Below are 21,851 nucleotides of genomic sequence, written 5' to 3'. Positions count from 1 at the left end.
GAAATCTCTCAGCTACAATTGTGGGGTACGGCATTTTGGAAAGAGGGCACAGCTGTCCTGTGCGCATGCTAGGAGTATGGCTTACGTAGTGCGCAGCTACTCGTGTGCGTCAACTCAGTGCCAACGTACCCCCATGTGGACAAGGCCTGAGTTCATACATTCTCTGAGTTTAAACTTTAAAACAACCCTCTGTAGGGCACATATCAAGAGGAGGCTGGTGTGATGGATTCTGGGTTAACGTGTAACAGGAAGACAGTTGGTGGGTGGCTTGCGGTTCTGTAAGTGTAGGTAAGAGACATGAAATGGAGCCGTTCCCTTTAACTCTCTTCTGGGAATGGTCTCGGATAGGGAGATTTCCTTATGCTGTATCTATTGGCAGATGTTCCTGCTCTATTCCAAGGTGCAAGGCCTGCAAGGTGTATGGTTTTATTTAGACTGTAAAGCAGGAGTGGGCAAACTTTTTGGCCTGAGGGCCACATCGGGAAATATAAATTGTATGGCGGGCCATGAATGCACACAAAATTGGGGTTGGGGTGCGGGAGGGGGGTGTCCCTTCTCTGGCTCATATGTGTGGAACGGCCTCCGACCATTGGAGCGGGGCCATGCGGCCGCTTCTGGGAGTCGTGTGGTGCGGCCCCCGACCCGACGCTCCAGCTCGAGCAGCCCCCAACCCGGCACCCCGGCTGGAGCGCCAGAGCGGAGCAAGCCCCAGACCCTGCTCCCCAGCGGGAGCTCATGGGCCAGCTTAAAACGGCTCGACCTGCGGGCCGTAGTTTGCCCACCCCTGCTTCAGAGGCTTGCTCTGGCTTGTGTTATGTAAGAGCTGTCACCTCTCTTCTTAACCATTGGGCAGCAGGTATTTATGGCTCCCTGGGCTGCGGCTTAGCCCCCTGTCAGGACAACCAGCTTGCTGGCATGTCACAGCGTTCTTTCCACACGTCTGGGATCTTACATGAGAGCAGCAAAATACCACAGGTGTTTTGCTTTGTGGCTTACATCTCTCTAAATTGCATCAAATTATAACTATTTCCCATTCTTCCTAAAAGGAACAATTCCTTTGAAATGTAAAATTTAGAATTCATAATCTGAGGCGAGAAAAGGGAGAGGTAAATCTCTGAAGTGAGCTGTAGCTCACGAAAGCTTATGCTCAAATAAATTGGTTAGTCTCTAAGGTGCCACAAGTCCTCCTTTTCTTTTTGTAAATCTCTGAGTGACTTTCTTCCTCTCCTGTCCTCTGTGGAGACTAGAAGATCCGTCTTTCTTTTACAACCAAGGCAATGTTCAGAAAAAGCTCTGAAGACTGAAGCCAGTGACTCAATTCTAAATCTGCTCCCCAGAAACTTAAGTGTAACCCCAGTTATTTCTTGCAGGTCAGACAGAGGAGAGAGCGTCTGGGTGTGGAACAATGTCCGGATCAGATGACACCATTGCGATGCCGGCTCTGGGCCGCCCTTTCCAGCTAGGGATGCTGTACGACTGCCGCAAAGACTCCCTCATCCCAGGTAATTGTCACCACGGGGGAGCCCGGGGCCCAACTTAGTGTTTCAGAAACAAGAAGCATTTGGCATCTGTTTCTTTTAGGAACATTTGGGTTTGGGATTTGAGTTGGGGAAAAAACAAAGGGCATCCAAACCTGCCCGGGTACTGTCCTGCTGACCCTCCTTACAGCACTGGCTGCACTAGGAGAAAGGAGAAACTTCCCATCTGCTCCCCTGCCACTGTGATATCTCTGCAGCCCCACCCGCACGGCAGTCGGCCTAGGAAAAGGGGACAGTGCCCCCGAGCTGGCTCATCCCCCCATTTCCACATGGGACAGGTGAGGTCCTGGTGAGAAGGGTCCTCTCTACACACAGATCTTCGGGGCATGATGGGACCCATTAGAAGGAAACACTTCAGCTATTCACACACATCACTGTGACCCATATGAACTGTCCCCACCCCAGAAAAGGCCTGGCATTGCTGTGGACAGCTCAGTGAAAACACCCACTCTATGTCCAGTGGCAGGCCAAGCAGTAAACAAGGTGCTCGGGTGCCAGGGGACGTCGACAGCAACCAGGGCCGGATTCAATATCCAGGGGTTCCCTTTCAACAGTACAACACAGAACCGATACAAGCTCCCATCCAATAACCTGGGACAATTACAGACACCCCTGGGCGCCTCAAAGAGGCTGTCCTACCCCACTCCCATGCACAGAGCCTGAGTGCAAAAAAGAAACTTTGAATGAAAGGAGGGAAGTCACCGGACATTAACTTGGGATCACGCTGCAAGCAGGATTCATAAACCTAAAACCATGAGCAACCCCCCACCCCAGAGTGCGTTGGGCAGGGTCTTTTGCCTCAGGTTCTTGAGTTCTACAACCAAAAGTTCCTTTAACGTGTCTGTCCGTTCTCCCCCACCCCACCCCACTCCACTCACAGTGGTTGTCCTTGGTCAGTGAGGACCCAGACTTCAGAGGTGCTACAGCTCACTTCTAGAGTGCTAATTAGCTCTATCTTTAAACAGTAGCAAGGGGCTAGTTAAACCATGCCTATGATTCTTAGGCAGAACCCACACTTCCCAGCAGGGACACCTGTCCCCCACCCCTTCTTACTTTCACAGGGCTCTGGCATCCGAAACTCCCTCTTAGCAAGTTCAGTTCAGTTGAGGGTGACCCCCTCAAACAGGACAGGCTAAGCACAGATCTGCTGCCCTTTACTCCTACAACCAGGATAACAACATTTCATTACCCCTGCATTCAATACAATTTCAGAGTAGCAGCCATGTTAGTCTGTATTCGCAAAAAGAAAAGGAGGACTTGTGGCACCTTAGAGACTAACCAATTGATTTGAGCATAAACTTTCGTGAGCTATAGAAGTGAGCTGTAGCTCACGAAAGCTTATGCTCATTCAATACAAAGTGATTTCTAACCCAACACCAGCCAGAGCTGATCACTTTGGCAACACAGCTCTGTCTGCTGGATACCTTGGCAGAGGGGGTGTGTTCATGTAAATACAGTCTTGTCCTGAAGCCTTTTCCCCTCCCCAGCTAGCTGGCAGGGGAGAGCTCATTCAAACCCTGCTTACATATAAATCAATGGGCCACCCTCCCCTGCAATGTGTGTTCAGTGCTGGCCATCCCATCACAAAGAGGATCTAACAGAAACCGAGGGGGTTTGGACAGCAACGATGAGAATGACTAGAGGCCTGGGGAGAATTTCACAGGAAGAGAGATTGACAAAACAAAATATTTCATATGGAGAGAAGAATAAGGGGAAAATGCTACAAGGATACAGAAGAATGAATGGGCTAGAGAAGGTAAATATGCAGGACCTATTTACTCTCTCACAGTATAAGAACAAGGGGACACTATGAAATTAAAATACACCTAATTTAAACAACAAAAGGACATACATTTTAAAGCAACGTGATTAGCATGACGAACTCTCTGCCCCTAGATATCACTGAATCACAGAAATGTAGGGCTGGATGGGGCTTTGAGAGGTCATCCAGTCCAGCTACCTGTGCTGAGGCAGGAATAAGTGCACCTTGACCACCTTTGACAGGTGTTTGTCTAACTTGTTCTTCAAAACCTCCAGTGACGGGGATTCCACAACCTCCCTTGGAAGCCTGTTCCAGAGCTTCACTACTCCCATAGTTAGAAAGTTTTCCTATTATCGAACTTAAATCTCCCTTGCTGCAGATTAAGCCGATTACTTTTTCTCCTCCCTTCAGGGGACCTGGAGAAGAATTGATCACTGTCCTCACTGTCAACAGCCCTTAACATATTTGAAGACTGTTATCAGGTTCCCTCTCAGTCTGCTTTTCTTAAGACTAAACATACTTGTTTTTTTAACCTATCCTCAAAGGTCATGTTTTCTAAACCATTCATCATTTTTGTTGCTGCTCCCCTGGACTCTCCAATTTGTCCACATCTTTACTGAAGTGTGACACCCAAAACTGGACACAATACTCCAGCAGAAGCCTCACCAGTGCCGAGAAGAGCGGGACAACTACGTCCCGTGTCTTACATATGACACTCCTGTTAACACACCCCAGAATGACATTAGCCTTTTGCATAACTGCATCCCATTGTGGGCTCCTATTCACTTTGTGATCCACTATAACCCCAGTTCTCTTTTTGCAGTACTACTGCCTAGCCAGTATTTCCCATCTTGTATTTGTGCATTTGATTTTTCCTCCTAAGTGTAGTACTTTGCATTTGTCTTTGTTGAATTTCATCTTTATAAGCTGGAGAATTGATCTGAAATCAACAAGGTCATTTTGAATTTTAATCCTGTCCTGCAAAGTGCTTGCAGCCCCTCCTAGCTTGATGTCATCTGGTAATTGTATCAGTGTGCTCTCCACCCCATCATCCAAGTCATGGATGAAAATACTGATTAGCACCAGACTCAGGACAGACCCCTGCAGGACCTCACTATCTACATCCTCCCAGTTTGACAGAAAATCATAGATAACTACTCTCTGAGCACAGCCTTTCATCGAGTTACCCACCTACCTTATAGCAATTTCATCGATACCGCATTTCCCTAGTTTCTTATGGGAATGTCACGGGGGACTGTGTCAAAATCCTTATTAAAATCAAGATCTGTCATGTCTCCTGCTTCTCCCCCTAAACACTAGGCCAACAACCCTGTCAAAGAAGGCAGTTAAGTTGGTTTGGCATGATTGGTTCCTGACAAATCCATGTTGGCTATTACTTATTATCCTGTTACCTTCTAGGTGCTTACAAACTGATTATTTAATAGCTTGTTCCAGTATCTTTCCAGGTGTTGAAGATAGGCTGACTGTTCTATAATTCCCTGGGTCCTTTTTGTTCCCCTTTTTAAAGATAGGTACCATATTTGCTCTTCTCCTGTCCTCTGGGCGTAATTTAAATACTAAATTAGCTTATGTACTAAGACTTCCAGTTCTTCCTGTCTATTCCCCATACAACTTGCATTTTTGTATAGACAAGATATTGAGCAGATACCCCCTCTGTTATCCCACTTGTTGCTCCTATGACCCGACTGTAAATTTTCCATTCCACCTCCCACTCACCCCAGCAACATCTAGCCCTCTGTGAAGGTCACTTTTTTGATACTTACCTGTGGGCTTTTTTCACCTGCCCCTTTGATCCCAATTTAAATCCCTCCTCACTAGCTTGGCAAGTCAATGCTCGAAGATGCTCCCCCCCTTCTTGGTCAGGTGTACCCCATCTCTTCCCAGCAGATTTCCTTCCTGAAACAGCATCCCAGGGCTTAGGAAGACAAAATCCACCATTTGACACCACCCGCACAGCCGTGCATCATCTCCAGGATGTGCGCGTCCCTGCCTGGGCCCTTAACCTCAACCAGGAGGATGGAGAAGAACACAACATGCGGCCGTGACTCCTTCACCCTCACTCCCAGAGCCCAGGAGTCACTGCGCAGGGTCAGGCTGGCAGTATCATTAGTGCCCAGGTAGATGTGTAGTGTGCGGCAGCAGCCAGATGGATGGACGAGCCTTGGCAACCTTTCCAGAACACCTGGGGTGAGGGCTCCAGGCAGGCAGCACACCTCCTGGGACGTCAGGTCAGGTCAGCAGATGGAGGCTTCCATCCCTCTCCGCAGGGAGCTCTGACCACTACCACCCTATGTCCCCTCCTAGTGGGTGTGGTGGCCGTGAGCCTCCCAGCCTTGGGAGCAGGCAGCTCCTCTTCCTCAGCCACTGGAGTCTGCTCCTCTCCTCCTGCAGCCAGTACAGCGTGCCAGTTCTTGACCTCGATGGATGGCGGGCCGGGGTGGGGAGTGGAGCACAGCCTGCTGTCTAAGGTGGCCAGCAGCCAGTCTCCTTTCTGCAGAGCAGCCGGGTCTTCTTCCTCTTCTGGTGCCTCTGTCGTCATCCCTAGTCAGCTAGCGTCCTCCATCCTGGATGTCTCCACGTGCATCCTGGTGATGAAGTCCTCATGCTCCTGGATGCTACACAGATGAGCCACCTCCTCCTGCAGCTCTCTTACCTGCTACCTGAGGGACTCCACCGACAGGCGCCTCTCACACCATCTGGTTCCCCCTGCCTGGCTGTTTTCAGCAGGGACATGCAGGCTGCATTCCCAGCAAGTGGGAAACATGAAAATTGAAAGGTGGATAAGGAATTGGTTAAAGGGGAGACTACAACGGGTCCTACTGAAAGGTGAACTGTCAGGCTGGAGCGAGGTTACTAGTGGAGTTCCTTGGGGATCAGTTTTGGGACCAATCTTATTTAGTCTTTTTATTACTGACCTTGGCACAAAAAGTGGGAGTGTGCTAATAAAGTTTGCAGATGATACAAAGCTGGGAGGTTTTGCCAATACAGAGAAGGACAGGGAGATCATTCAGGAAGATCTGGATGACCTTGTAAACTGGAGTAAAAGTAATAGGATGAAATTTAATAGTGAAAAGTGCAAGGTCATGCATTTATGGATTAATGACAAAATTTTTTGTTATAAGCTGGGGACGCATCAGTTGGAAGTAACAGAGGAGGAGAAGGACCTCGGAGTATTGGCTGATCACAGTATGACTATGAGCTGCCAATGTGATATAGCCGTGAAAAAAGTTAATGCTGTCTTGGGATGCATCAGGCGAGGTATTTCCAGTAGGGATAAGGAGGTTTTAGTACCGTTATACAAGGCACTGGTGAGACCTCACCTGGAATACTGTGTGCAGTTCTGGTCTCCCATGTTTAAGAAGGATGAATTCAAACTGGAACAGGTACAGAGAAGGGCTACTAGGATGATCCGAGGAATGGAAAACCTGTCTTATGAAAGGAGGCTCAAGTAGCTTGGCTTGTTTAGCCTAACCAAAAGAAGGCTGAGGGGAGATAGGATTGCTCTCTATAAATACATCAGAGGGATAAATACCAGGGAGGGAGAGGAATTATTTAAGCTCAGTACCAATGTGGACACAGGAACAAATGGATATAAACTGGCCACCAGGAAGTTTAGACTTGAAATTAGATGAAGGTTTCTAACCATTAGAGGAGTGAAGTTTTGGACCAGTCTTCCAAGGGGAGTAGTGGAGGCAAAAGACATATCTGGCTTCAACACTAAGCTTGATAAGTTTATGGAGGGGATGGTGTGATGGGATTGCCTAATTTTGGCAATTAATTGATCTTTAACTATTAGCGGTAAATATGCCCAATGGCCTGTGATGGGATGTTAGGTGGGGTGGGATCTGAGTTACTACAGAGAATTCTTTCCTGGGTGTCTGGCTGGTGGGCCTTGCCCACATGCTCGGGGTTTTGCTGATCGCCCTATTTGGGGTCGGGAAGGAATTTTCCCCCAGGGCAGATTGGCAGAGGCCCTGGGGGTTTTTCACCTTCCTCTTCAGCACGGGGCACGGGTCACTTGCTGGAGGATTCTCTGCACCTTGAAGTCTATAAACCACGATTTGAGGACTCCAGTGGCTCAGACATAGGTTAGGGGTTGTTACAGGAGTGGGTGGGTGAGATTCTGTGGCCTGCGTTGTGCAGGAGGTCGGACTAGATGATCATAATGGTCCCTTCTGACCTTAAAATCTATGAACCTATGAAGTGAAGATGTGGATCTGGGTAGAAGCCTCCAGTCAGGATGTCTGTCTGGCCAGGGCCCCACAGGTGCAGGCAGAATAAGAGCTAGCAGTGGTGTTGGCAGTGCAGCATTGCAGGTTCTTCCTTGTGCAGTGCCTTCAAGTTAAAGAAAAACCCTACCTCCCTGCCTTCCTTCACTGGCAAACTCAGCCGGCTAACTCCCTTAATCTCCCAGCTGCCTTCGTCTCACCAGCCATGTGTCCTGAGGCCAGGATTAGACATTGAGAGGGACTGGAAGTTTATATGGGTAACAAGAATACGGGGATTATAACAAAGAAAAGAAAGTTTAGGAAGGGATATAAAACCTCATGCTTAAGATTTAAGCCAATCTCCAACTATTAGAGATTCATAGATACTAAGGTCAGAAGGGACCATTATGATCATCTAGTCTGACCTCCTGCAAAACTCAGGCCACAGAATTTCACCCACCACTCCTGCGAAAAACCTCTCACCTAAATCTGAGCTACTGAAGTCCTCAAATCGTGGTTTAAAGACTTGAAGGAGCAGAGAATCCTCCACCAAGTGACCCGTGCCCCATGCTACAGAGGAAGGCGAAAAACCTCCAGGGCCTCTTCGAATCTGCCCTGGAGGAAAATTCCTTCCCGACCCCAAATATGGCGATCAGCTGAACCCTGAGCATATGGGCAAGATTCACCAGCCAGATACTACAGAAAATTCTTTCCTGGGTAACTCATCTAACATCTCATCACAGGCCATTAGGCCTATTTACCATGAATATTTAATTACTAAAACCATGTTATCCCATCATACCATCTCCTCCATAAACTTATCGAGTTTAATCTTAAAGCCAGATAGATCTTTTGCCCCCACGGCTTCCCTTGGAAGGCTATTCCAAAACTTCACTCTTCTGATGGTTAGAAACCTTTGTCTAATTTCAAGTCTAAACTTCCTGGTGGCCAGTTTATATCCATTTGTTCTTGTGTCCACATTGGTGCTGAGCTTAAATAATTCCTCTCCCTCTCCGGTATTTATCCCTCTGATATATTTATAGAGAGCAATCCTACCTCCCCTCAGCCTTCTTTTAGTTAGGCTAAACAAGCCAAGCTCCTTGAGTCTCCTTTAATAAGACAGGTTTTCCAGTCCTCGGATCATCCTAGTAGCCTTTCTCTGTACCTGTTCCAGTTTGAATTCATCCTTCTTAAACATGGGAGACCAGAACTGCACACAGTATTCCAGGTGAGGTCTCCTCAGTGCCTTGTATAACGGTACTAACACCTCCTTATCCCTACTGGAAATACCTCTCCTGATGTATTTCCAGTAGATCAATGAGACCTTCATGAGGGCAGATTTTCCAACAATATAGTAGGGTTTCTTGCGCCTTCCTGTGAAGGATCTGGTGCTGGCTACTCTCAGAGACAGAATACTGGGCTAGATGGATCACAGATCAGGTCAAGCGTGGCAATTCCTAGCTTCTTAAATCGAAGAAACCAGATGTTTCTAATGGAAGTGACATTTCAATCATAACTATAGCACTTGCTACCTGGGACAGTGTACTGCTGATGGGGGAGTGAACTCAGTCATTCTGGAGGGGGATTTATTAAAAAAAAAAATCAGAAAAGATCACATCTTCCAAAGTCCTGTAAGAAGCCAGGAGCAAGGGAAGGTTGTTAGGGGTGGAGTTCAGCCTTGACTTGGCACGTTTGTATGTTACCAGGTCAGTTTACTTGATGTCCTTCACTTGTTATTTTTCAATCTCAGAAATGAGACACATTTAAAACATGGATACACTCTGTGTCCTCTGCATCTATCAATTACATTACCATGAGTTTGTCTCTACTATTCCAGGGATCACGCTGTGGGGCCTGGAACAGCTTCGCAAGGATGTAAACACAAAACCACAACCCAAGACTGAATTTGAGATCATCGCATCCGACACCATTGAAGACAAGGCCAATGCCCTCAATGTCACAGCCTCGCTGAAGGCCAGTTTCCTGGGGGGGTTGGTTGAAGTAAGTGGATCTGCCAAATACTTAAATGACACCAAAAAATCCAAACAACAGGCCAGAGTTACTCTCCAGTACTCTGCCACAACAAAGTTTGAGCAACTAACTATGAACCATTTAGGACCAGAGAATGTCTCTTATCCTGCTGTATTTGACCAAGGCACGGCCACCCATGTGGTCACGGCTGTGCTGTACGGGGCTCAGGCTTTCTTCGTGTTTGATCGGGAAGTTTCTTCTTCTGAGAATGTACGTGAGATAGAGGGAAGTCTCCAGATTGCAATGAAAAGCATACCCATGTTTTCCGTAGAAGCGGAAGGAGCTGTCAAAATGGATGAAAAGGAAAAATTAAATGCTGAAAAATTTAACTGCAAGTTCCATGGTGATTTTGCTCTTGAGAGAAATCCAACTAATTTCCAAGATGCCATGCAAACATACTCCACCCTCCCCAAGCTGCTGGGTGACAGCGGGGAGAAGGCCGTACCAGTGAGAGTCTGGCTATACCCGCTGACCAAGCTGGATTCCAGAGCTGCTCGGCTGGTGCGGGAGATCAGCTTAACACTGATTTCTGATGCTCAGACTGCTCTGGAGGAACTGGCAGAATTAAACATGCGATGCAATGACATGGTGAAGAGTCCGATTGCCACAAGCTTCCCCGAAATCAAGCTGAAAATCCAGCGGTTCAAAAATCTGTGTAAGCAGCACAGACAGACTTTCCAGAAACAGCTAGCGGGACTCTTACCGTTAATCCGTGGAGGTGGGGAAGAGGAAGGGGGCCTGGTGGATATTTTGTCATGTAAAAACCAGTCACCGTTCAATACCCAGAGCCTCAGTGAATTTCTGGGTACAAAGGAGAAAGAGATGAATTATGTGAATTCCTACCTTAGGATCCTAAGCAATGTACAAGTGGTGTCCTCTCAGAGTGAACTAGATCCAATACTACTCGACCCTGAGCTTGACTTCATCGTCTCCTTTACATTCACCTCACTGCATGAAGAGGAGCCATATTTATCAGATTTAAAACAATGGCTTCAGACCCAGTTTATAAAGGAAACTCATGATCCTGCATCAGCCAGTTCTGTCGCTGAGAAACCAAAATCCAAAGTGTGGTTTGAGGAAAAAGAAATATATAAAAAAGCTCGAAAATCTGCAAAGTCCCTTTCACGTTTTGTCAGTGTCAACAAATCTAACGGGAAGATTCGGTTCATTGTGGCCTCTGTTCCAGACAAGGACAATCCAGGCACTTCCATTTACCTGTATGAGGAGGGAGAGCTGATCAGCACCAACTTTGAGCCTCCATCAAAGCCTCTTCCTCCCCTGATTGATGGAATCAAACATGACCGTGTGCAGCTCAAGTTTAACCCAGCAGCCTATGGAAGGGCTGAGATATCCGGCTATCGGGCAGAGTACAGAATTGTAGGGCAGGAGAACTGGATGGCTGTGGATGTAAATAACAAACAAGAGACATTCACAGTAACAGGGCTACGTGCAAACACCGAGTACCAGTTCCGATACGCTGCAGTGAGCAAACCAGGGCTCAGCGAGAGCAGCGACGTGAGTGATTCTGTGAAGACTCTCCCTCCTACCAGCCTGCCTGGGAAGCCCGTAACAGTTATTGTAGATTCATCTGCCATCGCCCTCACCTGGGAAAGTCCAAGTGTCACTGGAGATGGAGTTAGAATAAGGGAGTATAAAGTGGAATATAAAGCGGAGGCAGGAGATACAAGTCAGGAGGGGAAAGACAAATGGCTGGAACGAAGGACAGAAAAGAGAACCGAGTTCTATAGCATTGATGGACTGAGTCCTGAGACACTCTACAGATTCCGGGTTTCGGCTGTGTGTGCGGATGGGGCTGTGAGTGACCCAAGCAAGGAGACTTGCATCTCAACCCTAAAGAAAGGTAACATTTAAATATATTTGCACATTCCTCCTCCCTACCCCAACACAGGACTCTGGAGTAGTTCATTCAGGTAAAACTATATTTATCATTGGAAGAAAACTGAGATGTCCCAAGTGTATAATGTAGGCGTGACTTCAGAATCAAACTATTTCTTGCAATTTAATAACTGAACTGGAGTAATGCATACAGGGCCCAACCCAGCCACTGGGATCTGCTGGGGACTGTACAAATGATACTGGGCTGCCAGGTCTGGTCAAGTTAAGGTACCAACCAGTTTCCTGTGAAAAGCTTCACTCTTCTAAGTGCTCTAAAATTGTCATGGTTACATGCATTGCCTTGAAATTTGGTGTGCCTCAGGGGGCACTGGCTAGGGTCAGTGATCCAAATTTGGGGTCATTTGACTAAAGAGTTCCTGGGATACAATCTCCCCCTCTCTTCCAAAAAGCTCATATTTTCTAAAGGTTGACATATTCTACCACTGTGGTTTTGCCCAGACCTGAGGCTCAAGCCATGGCTCTGATCCTGGCACAAGGGTCTCACTCACTGGAGGATAACTCTCAGAGAGTGAACGGCACCCACTAGGCCTTTGGGGGAGCAACATGCAGAACATTATTGGACAGATAGTACTGCGCATGAACTAAGGGGATCATACTGAGCACGTGTGGACAGAGGAGCCAGAGAATCTGTAGGTGGAGAGCTTCCACTGTAGCTGGATAGGGCTCTGTAGATAGGGCAATTTCCTGCAATATCACTGAAAGATCTTATTGTATTAACTGTGTGTATTGCTGTGGGCCAGGATTGTGTATAACCTCTCTAGTGAGGAGATGTGATGGATATAAGACGTGGCAGTTCAAAAGACTGTATTGAAAATGTGCCAGACAAGTATGGACTTTTGGGACAATAAATATTAAGTTAATTTCCTGGGGAGTTGCTAGGGTGAGGTTAATGCAAATTCCCCATCTCTGGTCAGTGCAAAAACCCAGCCTTTTGAAGCTATGCCCTGAGGAGAGGGTTTTTTTCTGTTGATTACCTGTTGCAGAAGGCCAAGATCAAAGGCCCAAGCTGGATAAAGAAATGGCTGATCTAGAGCCCTAGGTTGGCATTGGGGAGATCTCTGGTAAGCGTTCGAGCACATGTGAAGGTTCTTTTATTGTTTTAATAAGTTTTCTCTGTAATGCTTTTACCTTAAGAAGAAATGTGCTTGCTTAGAAGGAGCTATGTGGAAACATATAGCTGTGGGGAATACACTGCTCATTGTCTTCAGAGAGAAAGCAAAGCACAGGCCCTGGCCTGTTTAGGCAGTCTGGCATCACCTCAGGGCAGGATGCAGAGATAAAGTTTTTTGACACCTCAAATGACCGCTTCTTCATAGAATCATAGAATCATAGAATATCAGGGTTGGAAGGGACCTCAGGAGGTCATCTAGTCCAACCCCCTGCTCAAAGAAGGACCAATCCCCAATCAAATCATCCCAGCCAAGGCTTTGTCAAGCCTGACCTTAAAAACTTCCAAGGAAGGAGATTCTACCACCTCCCTAGGTAACGCATTCCAGTGTTTCACCACCCTCTTAGTGAAAAAGTTTTTCCTAATATCCAACCTAAACCTCCCCCACTGCAACTTGAGACCATTACTCCTTGTCCTGTCCTCTTCTACCACTGAGAATAGTCTAGAACCATCCTCTCTGGAACCACCTCTCAGGTAGTTGAAAGCAGCTATCAAATCCCCCCTCATTCTTCTCTTCTGCAGACTCTTGGAGCAGCTGGTCAGAGGAAAGGCAATTCTTGATTTAGTCCTAAGTGAGCACAGGATCAGGTCCAAGAGATGAATAGAGCTGGACTGCTTGGTAATAGCGACCATAATATAATTAAATTTAACATCCCTGTGGCGGGGAAAACACCACAGTGGCCCAACACAGTAGCATTTCATTTCAGAAAGGGGAACTGCACAGAAATGAGGTTAGTTAAACAGAAATCAAAGGGTATGGCCCCAAAAGTGAAATCTCTGCAAGCTGCGTGGAAACTTTTAAAAAACACCATAATAGAGGCTCAACTTAAATGTATACCCCAAATTAAAAATCATAGTACGAGAACCAAAGAAAAGCCACTGTGGCTAAACAACAAAGTAAAAGAAGCAGTGAGAGGCAAAAAGGCATCCTTTAAAAAGTGGAAGTTAAATCCTAGTGAGGAAAATAGAAAGGAGCAGAAACACTGGCAGACAAAAGGTAAGAATACAATTAGTCAGGTCAAAAAAGAATTTGAGGAACAGTTAGCCAAAGACTCCAAAAGTAATAGCCATTTTTTTAAGTACATCAGAAGCAGGAAGCTGCTACACAACCAGTGGGGTCACTGGACAATCGAGGTGCTAAAGGTGACAGAGCTGAGGAACTGTCCCAAACGGAGGTATCATTAGAGGAGGTTTTGGAACAAATTGATAAATTAAACAGCAGTAAGTCACCAGGACCAGATGGGATTCACCCAAGAGTTCTGAAGGAACTCAACTGTGAAATTGCAGAATCACTAACTGTCGTCCGTAACCTCTCATTTAAATCTGCTCCTGTACCAGATGACTGGAGGAGAGCTAATGTGATGCCAATTTTTAAAAAGGGCTACCGAGTTGATCCCAGCAATTACAGGTCTGACTTCAATACCGAGCAAACTGGTTGAAACTATAATAAAGAACAATATTGTCAGACATGCAGATGAACATAATTTGTTGAGGAAGAGTCAACATGGTTTTAGTAAAGGGAAATCACGCCTCACCAATCTACTCGTATTCTTTGAGGGGGTCAACAAGCATGTGGACAGGGGGATCCAGTGGATATAGTGTACTTAGATTTCCAGAAAGCCTTTGACAAGGTCCCTCACCAAAGGCTCTTACGCAAAGAGTAAGCTGCCACGGGATAAGAGGGAAGGTGCTCTCATGGATTGGTAACTGGTTAAAAGATAGGAAACAAAGGGTAGGTATAAATGGTCAGTTTACAGAGTGGAGAGAGGTAAATAGTGGTGTCCCCCAGTGGTCAGTTCTGGGAGCAGCGCTATTCAAAATATTCATAAATGATCTGAGAAAAGGGGTAAACAGTGAGGTGGCAAAATTTTGCAGATGATACAAAATTACTAAAGGCAGTTAAGACCCAGGGAGACTGCGAAGAGCTACAGAAGGATCTCTCAAAACTGGGTGACTGGGCAACAAAATGGCAGATGAATGTTGATAAATGCAAAGTGATACACATTGGAAAACATAATCCCAACTATACATATAAAATGATGGGGTCTAAATTAGCTGTTGCCACCCAAGAAAGAGACCTTGGAGTCACTGTGGATAGTTCTCTGAAAACATCCACTCAATGTGCAGCGGCAGTCAAAAAAGCGAACAGAATGTTGGGAATCATTAAGAAAGGGATAGATAAGAAAGAAAATATCATATTGCCTCTATATAAATCCATGGTATGGCCACATCTTGAATACTGTGTGCAGATGTGGTCACCCCATCTCAAAAAAGATATATTGGGTTGGAAAAGATTCAGAAAAGGGCAACAAAAATGATTAGGGGTATGGAACGGCTTCCGTCTGAGAAGAGATGAAGACTGGGACTTTTCAGCTTGGAAAAGAGACGGCTAAGGGGAGATATGATTGAGGTCTATAAAATCATGACTGGTGTAGAGAAAGTAGATAAGGAAGTGTTGTTTACTACTTCTCATAACACAAGAACTAGGGGTCACCAAATTAAATTAATAGGCAGCAGGTTTAAAACAAATAAAAGGAAGTATTTCTTCATACAGCGCACAGTCAACCTGTGGAACTCCTTGCTGGAGGATGTTGTGAAGGCCAAAACCATAACAGGGTTCAAAAAAGAACTAGATAAATTCATGGAGGATAGGTCCATCAATGGCTATTGGCCAGGATGGGCAGGGATGGTGTCCCTAGCCTCTGTTTGCCAGAAGCTGGGAATGAGCAACAGGGGATGGATCACTTGATGATTCCCTGTTCTGTTCATTCCCTCTGGGGCACCTGGCATTGGCCACTGTCAGAAGACAGGATACTGGGCTAGATGGACCTTTGGTTTCACCCAGTAGGGCCATTCTTATGTTCTTATGAAAACAGGACCAGCTCAAGGGGATAAGTAGCAAGCCTTTGATCCTGAGCCCACCTGTTAGAAGAAGAACAGGCTGACCCGGGGTGGATTGAGTAGACAGGCTTCTTTATTGTGGTACTTGTTCCCCTCGACCCAATTGTGTAGTAAGCCGTGGATTAGTTACAGCACACTCCTTCTATCTAAGTTAGTATGTAAACACCTACATTTACTACAATACCCCCAAAACCCTTATTGAGTAATATGAACAGCCATACCATGAATATAATTATTCCCGCCCCTATTTACTGTTTACTACAAGGAGAAGGGAAGGGAGAGGAGTAGCACTTTATACATCAAGCGAAGAGACAGTGCCTGCCCGTGCCTTCCTCCCTAATACCATGGTAGCAGTTACCCAGGTCTTTACTTAACCCTTACGTACCCCAACACCACCCAGCCAGTGTCAAGCCCACCTAGGGCCGGAATCTGGAAAAGGCTCAAAGGCATGTTGCTAAATATGCCCATTGGTTGTGTTTCTAAAATTATTTATTAATTATTATTATTATTATTATTTATTTTGGGGATTGTGTGACGCTTCCCGGGGGTCCCCAGGGTTGTGAGGCACCTCGCTGCCACCCACCCTTAGTGTGGGGTCATCTTGTCTGTGCCTGCCATGGGTCAGCTCCCTGATACCACCACCTCCCCTCTCAGCCTGTGCGGGCTCCGCTGTCCCTCACACGGGTTAGTGATAGCCACACTCCAACCCCTCAGTCCTCCGAGCGTCCCACAGCGTGTCCAGCCCCTGAGCCTCAGGACACCCACAGAATTACCAGACCCACTGTTCCCAATGGAGCAGAACACACCAGCCCATTAGACCTTAGAACACAGTTCCACTTAACACACGGCGCTTAGATTTGTTTATGGGGAAATCATGTATACGTGTATTTAACACGGAGCACAGACTGAAATGAAGCCAGCAGAAATACCGGAGACTAAGGGTTACATAGCAACTAAAATCTTCACACACATCCTAGAGCCTCAACTTAACTAACAAGATGCCTCTTGTCTAATAAGGTCCTGCTCACCCAAAGACCTTCTCACGGCGCGTTTCAATCCCGAAGGCCGAGACCTTCCTTTCCTAAGGCCAAGCCCTTTGTCAGCTTGTCTCCCAACATGAAGGATGTCTGGGCATCTGTCTGTATCCACAGATATATTAGACCAATCCTTTGTTCTTCACCTGTAAACAGGGTTCCACCCCCTTCCCCCACCCCAGCTGTTCACCTCTTCCTGTTAATGTCTTCTCCTAAAGTCCCCACAATCTCTTCATTAGCATTTGACTCCGTATCCAAATACACTGTCATTGTGAGACACAGTACTCCATAGTCAGCCAGGGTGATACGTGTCTCCTGCCTCCTGTCTGGTGGAACCTGCCTTCAGGCATCTACTTCTGAATCATAGAATCATAGAATATCAGGGTTGGAAGGGACCTCAGGAGGTCATCTAGTCCAACCCCCTGCTCAAAGCAGGACCAATCCCCAATCAAATCATCCCAGCCAGGGCTTTGTCAAGCCTGACCTTAAAAACTTCTAAGGAAGGAGATTCCACCCCCTCCCTAGGTAACGCATTCCAGTGTTTCACCACCTTCTGAGTGAAAAAGTTTTTCCTAATATCCAACCTAAATCTCCCCCACTGCAACTTGAGACCATTACTCCTTGTTCTGTCATCTGCTACCACTGAAAACAGTCTAGGTCCATCCTCCTTGGAACCCCCTTTCAGGTAGTTTAAAGCAGCTATCAAATCTCCCCTCATTCTTCTCTTCTGTAGACTAAACAATCCCAGTTCCCTCAGCCTCTCCTCATAAGTCAGAAGACTCTGGGAGATCTGCTTTTAACTTCCAGGACATGATTGCCAATATACACACCTCTCTCCTTACACATTATCCGCACACACATCCCGCAATGATTACAATGACCAGCATGACACAGGCTTTCAGTAGTGACCTTACGTGACACTCTTTGGTGAACTAGAATGTAAATATCCGACCCAGAGGATCCCTGTAAACTTTGTGTACCCCTGGGCCCTCTGCCAGTTGGCACCAAGAATTCCCCGGGTCACAGAATATCCTCAAAGTATTTGAGGGGAAAAAATTGGACACATGAATGTTTGCTTGGAGGGGCGGGATTGGAGCAGGGGATGGGGGAGAGCGTTTGGGGTTCAGCAAGGGTAGAGGACGTTATGGGGAGGTGGGTAAATGGGGTAGGGGGGAGGGCATGCACATGATCATTACAAGGCTGGAATGGCTGCTCTCTCCTACCTGCAACATTTCTCCTTCTGTTAAAAGAACTCGGAAATTAAATGTCAGAAACGTCATTAGCCCAGAGCTGAGGCTGCCTGGTGATAACTCGCGCCTTCCAGAATGTCAAGTGCAGCAAAACTCAAACTTTGTGAAAACCAGGAAATACAGAGCTAAGGGACATGCCCACACAACCTTAACTCTGCCCACTTTGAGCCATGCCCCAGTACACCCAGGACATACTCAGGCTCTGCCTTTGCGCTGTACTGAGCAGGAGCTCCCTACGCCTGCCCTACGCTCGATCTCAGACCACGCCACAGAAAGAACACCACCGCTGCTAAACCTTGCAACCCCTTTTACAGTCAGCTCACCCTAATGCACACGATGCCAACTGACACCCGGCTTTCCCTGACCCTGCATTAAACTCACCTTCCACACTCATGGCCCAGCCCCCCATGGCAAGAGGAGCCCTGTGCCTCACGAGGGACACCAGCCTGCCCAGCGCAGCACTGAAACGAGGCATCCTGGCTCTCCCAAGGTAGACAGGCACCTCTTTCCTTTGATCACCCACACAGGGGCCAGGGAGGGAGGGGGACACACACACACACACACACCCCCTGCAGAGGGGGACAGCCCGACAGATCACCTCCCATCGCAATCACAGATCTTCCAAGATGGTTCAGTTTATTCCTCCACCCTTCAGTACAGCAGCACCTACCACAGGGATTAGAGCTGCAGTGCATGCAGATAATTCCCAGAGGCCATTGCCAGCTCCAGAGGGCAGAGTTAAGGTTGCGAAGGTGTTTACCTGAACTCGCTATCTCCCGGCATTCACAAGATTCAGTTTTGCTGAACTGACTCTCTTGAGGGGTGCAAGGTACCACCAGGCATCTTAACGCTGGGTTAGTGAAGTATTTTTGCCATGTTATCTCTCTCTCTGTGTCGATAGTTAGCTGTATAAAGAGCAGCACCGACTGGCATACATGTATGTTACACAGTATTGTTCCGAAGTAGGGGAGTGCAGGGGGCAAGATTCTGAGGCTCAGGTCTGGCCCAGCCGATCGTGTCGCTCTGTCATTGACCCATGTGTGCCGATAACGCTCTGATTCTGTCTCTCCCCAGCGAATGTGACTCTGGATCCAGACACGGCACATCCTGAGCTCGTCCTGTCTGATGATCGAAGAACCGTGAGCCGGGGCCCCGAGACCCAGATGTTGCCTTACAAACCGGAGAGATTTGATTATTTGCTGAGTGTGCTGGGCTCTGAGGGCTTCACCTCGGGGAAACATTCCTGGCAGGTGAAGGTGGAGGGAGGGGCAGCCGGAGACTGGGCTGTGGGGGTAGCTAGACAGTCTGTGCTGAGGAAGGAAGAGGTTGGCTTTACCCCCGAGAATGGGGTCTGGGTGGTGCAGAAATGGGGCAATGCCAGAGACTATCGGGCTCAAACCTCCCCTGTCACCCGCCTGTCCTTGAGTAGAGAACCCAGCAGGATCCGGGTCTCTCTGGACTATGAAGGGGGGTTGGTGGCATTTAATTATGCTGATGATCTGGCCCCGATCTTCACTTTCCCACGGGCCTCTTTCAATGGGGAGAAAGTCTTCCCTTTCTTCTGGGTCTGGGGTGGAGGATTCCAGCTGAGCATCCATCCTTGAGACTCAGGGTAGCCTGGGGCCCTGTCAGTACCATACAGAGCAGGCTAGACCCATCTCACGGTCCAGCAGTGACTGCCCAGTCTGCTTGTTCTCATGCTGTATGGTTCTGTAGGATTATATCCGTGAACAGGGTCAGAGAAAGGTGGGGGGGGGGGGGAGAGGAAAGAAAAAGTATCTCCGGGGAGTGGGAAGGAGGGAATGGGAGAGGGGAACTTTGGCGGGGGGGGCGGGGAGGGATGGAGGATGGATAACACTGTGAACAGCTAGACGCGGGAGGGTCAGCTACCTTGCAAAGTACACAGATCTTGAGATGAGTTTGCAGCAGTGAGGGTTTAGTACTTCTCCTTGTGGAGTCAGTGGGGGCTTGTCTACACGTCTAAAGGTGTAGCGCTTTCGTGAAGACGTTACTATGGGAGAGATTCTCCCGTCAGCGTGGTGACTCCGCTCCCCGAGAGGCGGTAGCTACGTCGGCAGGAGTTGCTCTCCCGTCTACACGGGGGTTAGGTTAACTGCGTCGCTTGGGGGGTTCACACCCCTGAGCAATGTAGTTATACCGATGTGAGTTTGTAGTGCCCACTGGCCTGAGAGTCTCTGTCCCAGGGCAGGATCCTTGTCCGGAGCCTGCTCAATGCACCGGTACGCGTGACAGAAATGGATCCCTTAGAATGAGTCTGTGGGATGGTTCTGGCTGGAGCTCGCGTGGGCGCGGATGGTGGAAAGCTGAGGGATCTGCAGGCCGCGCCAGAATGCCACTGGCAGTGCGATCCCCGCGCCATCCTAGAACCACTGCGACTGGAAGCTCAGCTGCAGAATGGGCACCAGGAGCTCCGCCCTTTGAGCCCTGTGCCGGTCTTGGCCAGAATCCCCCGTGGTGCTCACTGTCTGAAAGGGGCGAAGTAAAACCAGGGCTCTCGCCCGGCATCTCCACCCCCTCTTCCTGTCAGGGCACAAGGCTGGCAGCTCACTGCACTGTCTCCACGTCCTCATCAGGGGGCTTCTAGCTGAGTCACGGACAATTGCTCCACTCGCAGCATGGGCCCTTTGCACAGTCTGAGGGGTCAAGTTAGTCAATTAGGTCGTTTTATTATCCATTTATGGTTGTGATGTAATGATTAACCCAGATACTAAGTTACTTCTAATTAAGGTGTGCTAACTAGATTTAAATTGTAGGATTATAGAAGTATAAGAGTGATAAGTAGCATTAGGTATATAAGTGCAGCATGGCTGAAACGCAAGGCCTGCAGGCTGAGGCCTGTCAGATTTCAGCTTAGCCATACTCGGCCAAAGGTTTAAGAATGCTTGACATGAGTAAGTGACCAAAGATTGACCCTATGCCAGTAAGATCACACGACTACTGGAAAGATGTGCCCACAGGTGATGTGGCAGAAAATCAGCTGCAATGCACTGTTCAAGATCACAAGATACCTTATTGTAACATCATTTACAACACGTGTCCTGACCGCAGAGTACACGTTGTGTATAGATGCTAATGAAAATAAGAGGAACTACAGACAACCTGTGAAAAATAGGATACCCCCAATATTTATGGGGTGTGGAAATACAGATAAGGAAAAAGGAGGGTTGACACCTTCGTGCATATGCAAGTGTGTTAAATGTAGTCAAAATTACAATATAAACGAGGGTTCCCAGACTGAGTAAAATTGGGAGTAGCCAAGGGAAAATTCCCAGCAGGAGCCATCCCTCTACTGATGTTCAATTGGTGAGGAATCCATCAGACTCTAAGAATATCTTTAAGGATGTGAGTATGACTATATTTATAACTTGGGCATGGGTATTCGTAGGATTTATATATGCTTGGTGTGTCGCATAGCTAGAAAGGTTTCAGAGTAGCAGCCGTGTTAGTCTGTATCCACAAAAAGAAAAGGAGGACTTGTGGCACCTTAGATACTAACAAATTTATTTGAGCATAAGCTTTCATGAGCTACAGCTCACTTAATCGGATGCATGCAGTGGAAAATACAGTGGGGAGATTTATATACACAGAGAACATGAAACAATGGGTGTTACCATACACACTGTAACGAGAGTGATCAGGTAAGGTGAGCTATTACCAGAAGGCGGGGGGGTGGGGGGGGGACCTTTTGTAGTGATAATCAAGGTGGGCCATTTCCAGCAGTTGACAAGAACGTGTGAGGAACAGTGGGGGGGGGAGGGGGAATAAACATGGGGAAATAGCTAGATGGGGTTAAACATCCTGCAAAATAAATAACCCTCAAAAGACACATGGAGAGATAATGTTGGTATTTTGTGTATTTAAATATGTATGAATAGGGTGGACAATGTAATCAACAGTCCCTGTCTATGCTGTATTCTGATAGTTCAGAGATCAAAAGAACATCCTATCATTAAAATGAATTGTAAACACGGGATATCTCGATATTCATCTCTCTTTGAAA

General features: G+C 47.4%; 1 protein-coding gene across 2 annotated transcripts in view; it reads left to right on the top strand.

Annotated features, from left to right (window-relative positions):
- Window positions 1-19,577, top strand: part of LOC119565458 (stonustoxin subunit alpha) — a 62,103-nt gene extending 42,526 nt beyond the window's left edge. For both annotated transcript variants that reach the window (XM_037891443.2, XM_037891442.2), the window contains 3 exons: window positions 1,371-1,502; window positions 9,367-11,421; window positions 18,905-19,577. In XM_037891443.2, the coding sequence (XP_037747371.1) occupies window positions 1,406-1,502; window positions 9,367-11,421; window positions 18,905-19,434 (2,682 nt within the window). In that variant the 5' untranslated portion in view covers window positions 1,371-1,405 and the 3' untranslated portion in view covers window positions 19,435-19,577. The remainder of the gene's footprint in view (window positions 1-1,370; window positions 1,503-9,366; window positions 11,422-18,904) is intronic.
- The last annotated feature ends 2,274 nt before the right edge of the window (window positions 19,578-21,851 follow it).

The sequence above is a fragment of the Chelonia mydas genome, chromosome 2 (assembly GCF_015237465.2).
Source record: "Chelonia mydas isolate rCheMyd1 chromosome 2, rCheMyd1.pri.v2, whole genome shotgun sequence".
NCBI lineage: Eukaryota > Metazoa > Chordata > Testudines > Cheloniidae > Chelonia > Chelonia mydas.
The sequence above is the reverse complement of the archived record's forward strand: the minus strand, read 5'-3'. Positions and strand labels throughout refer to the sequence as shown.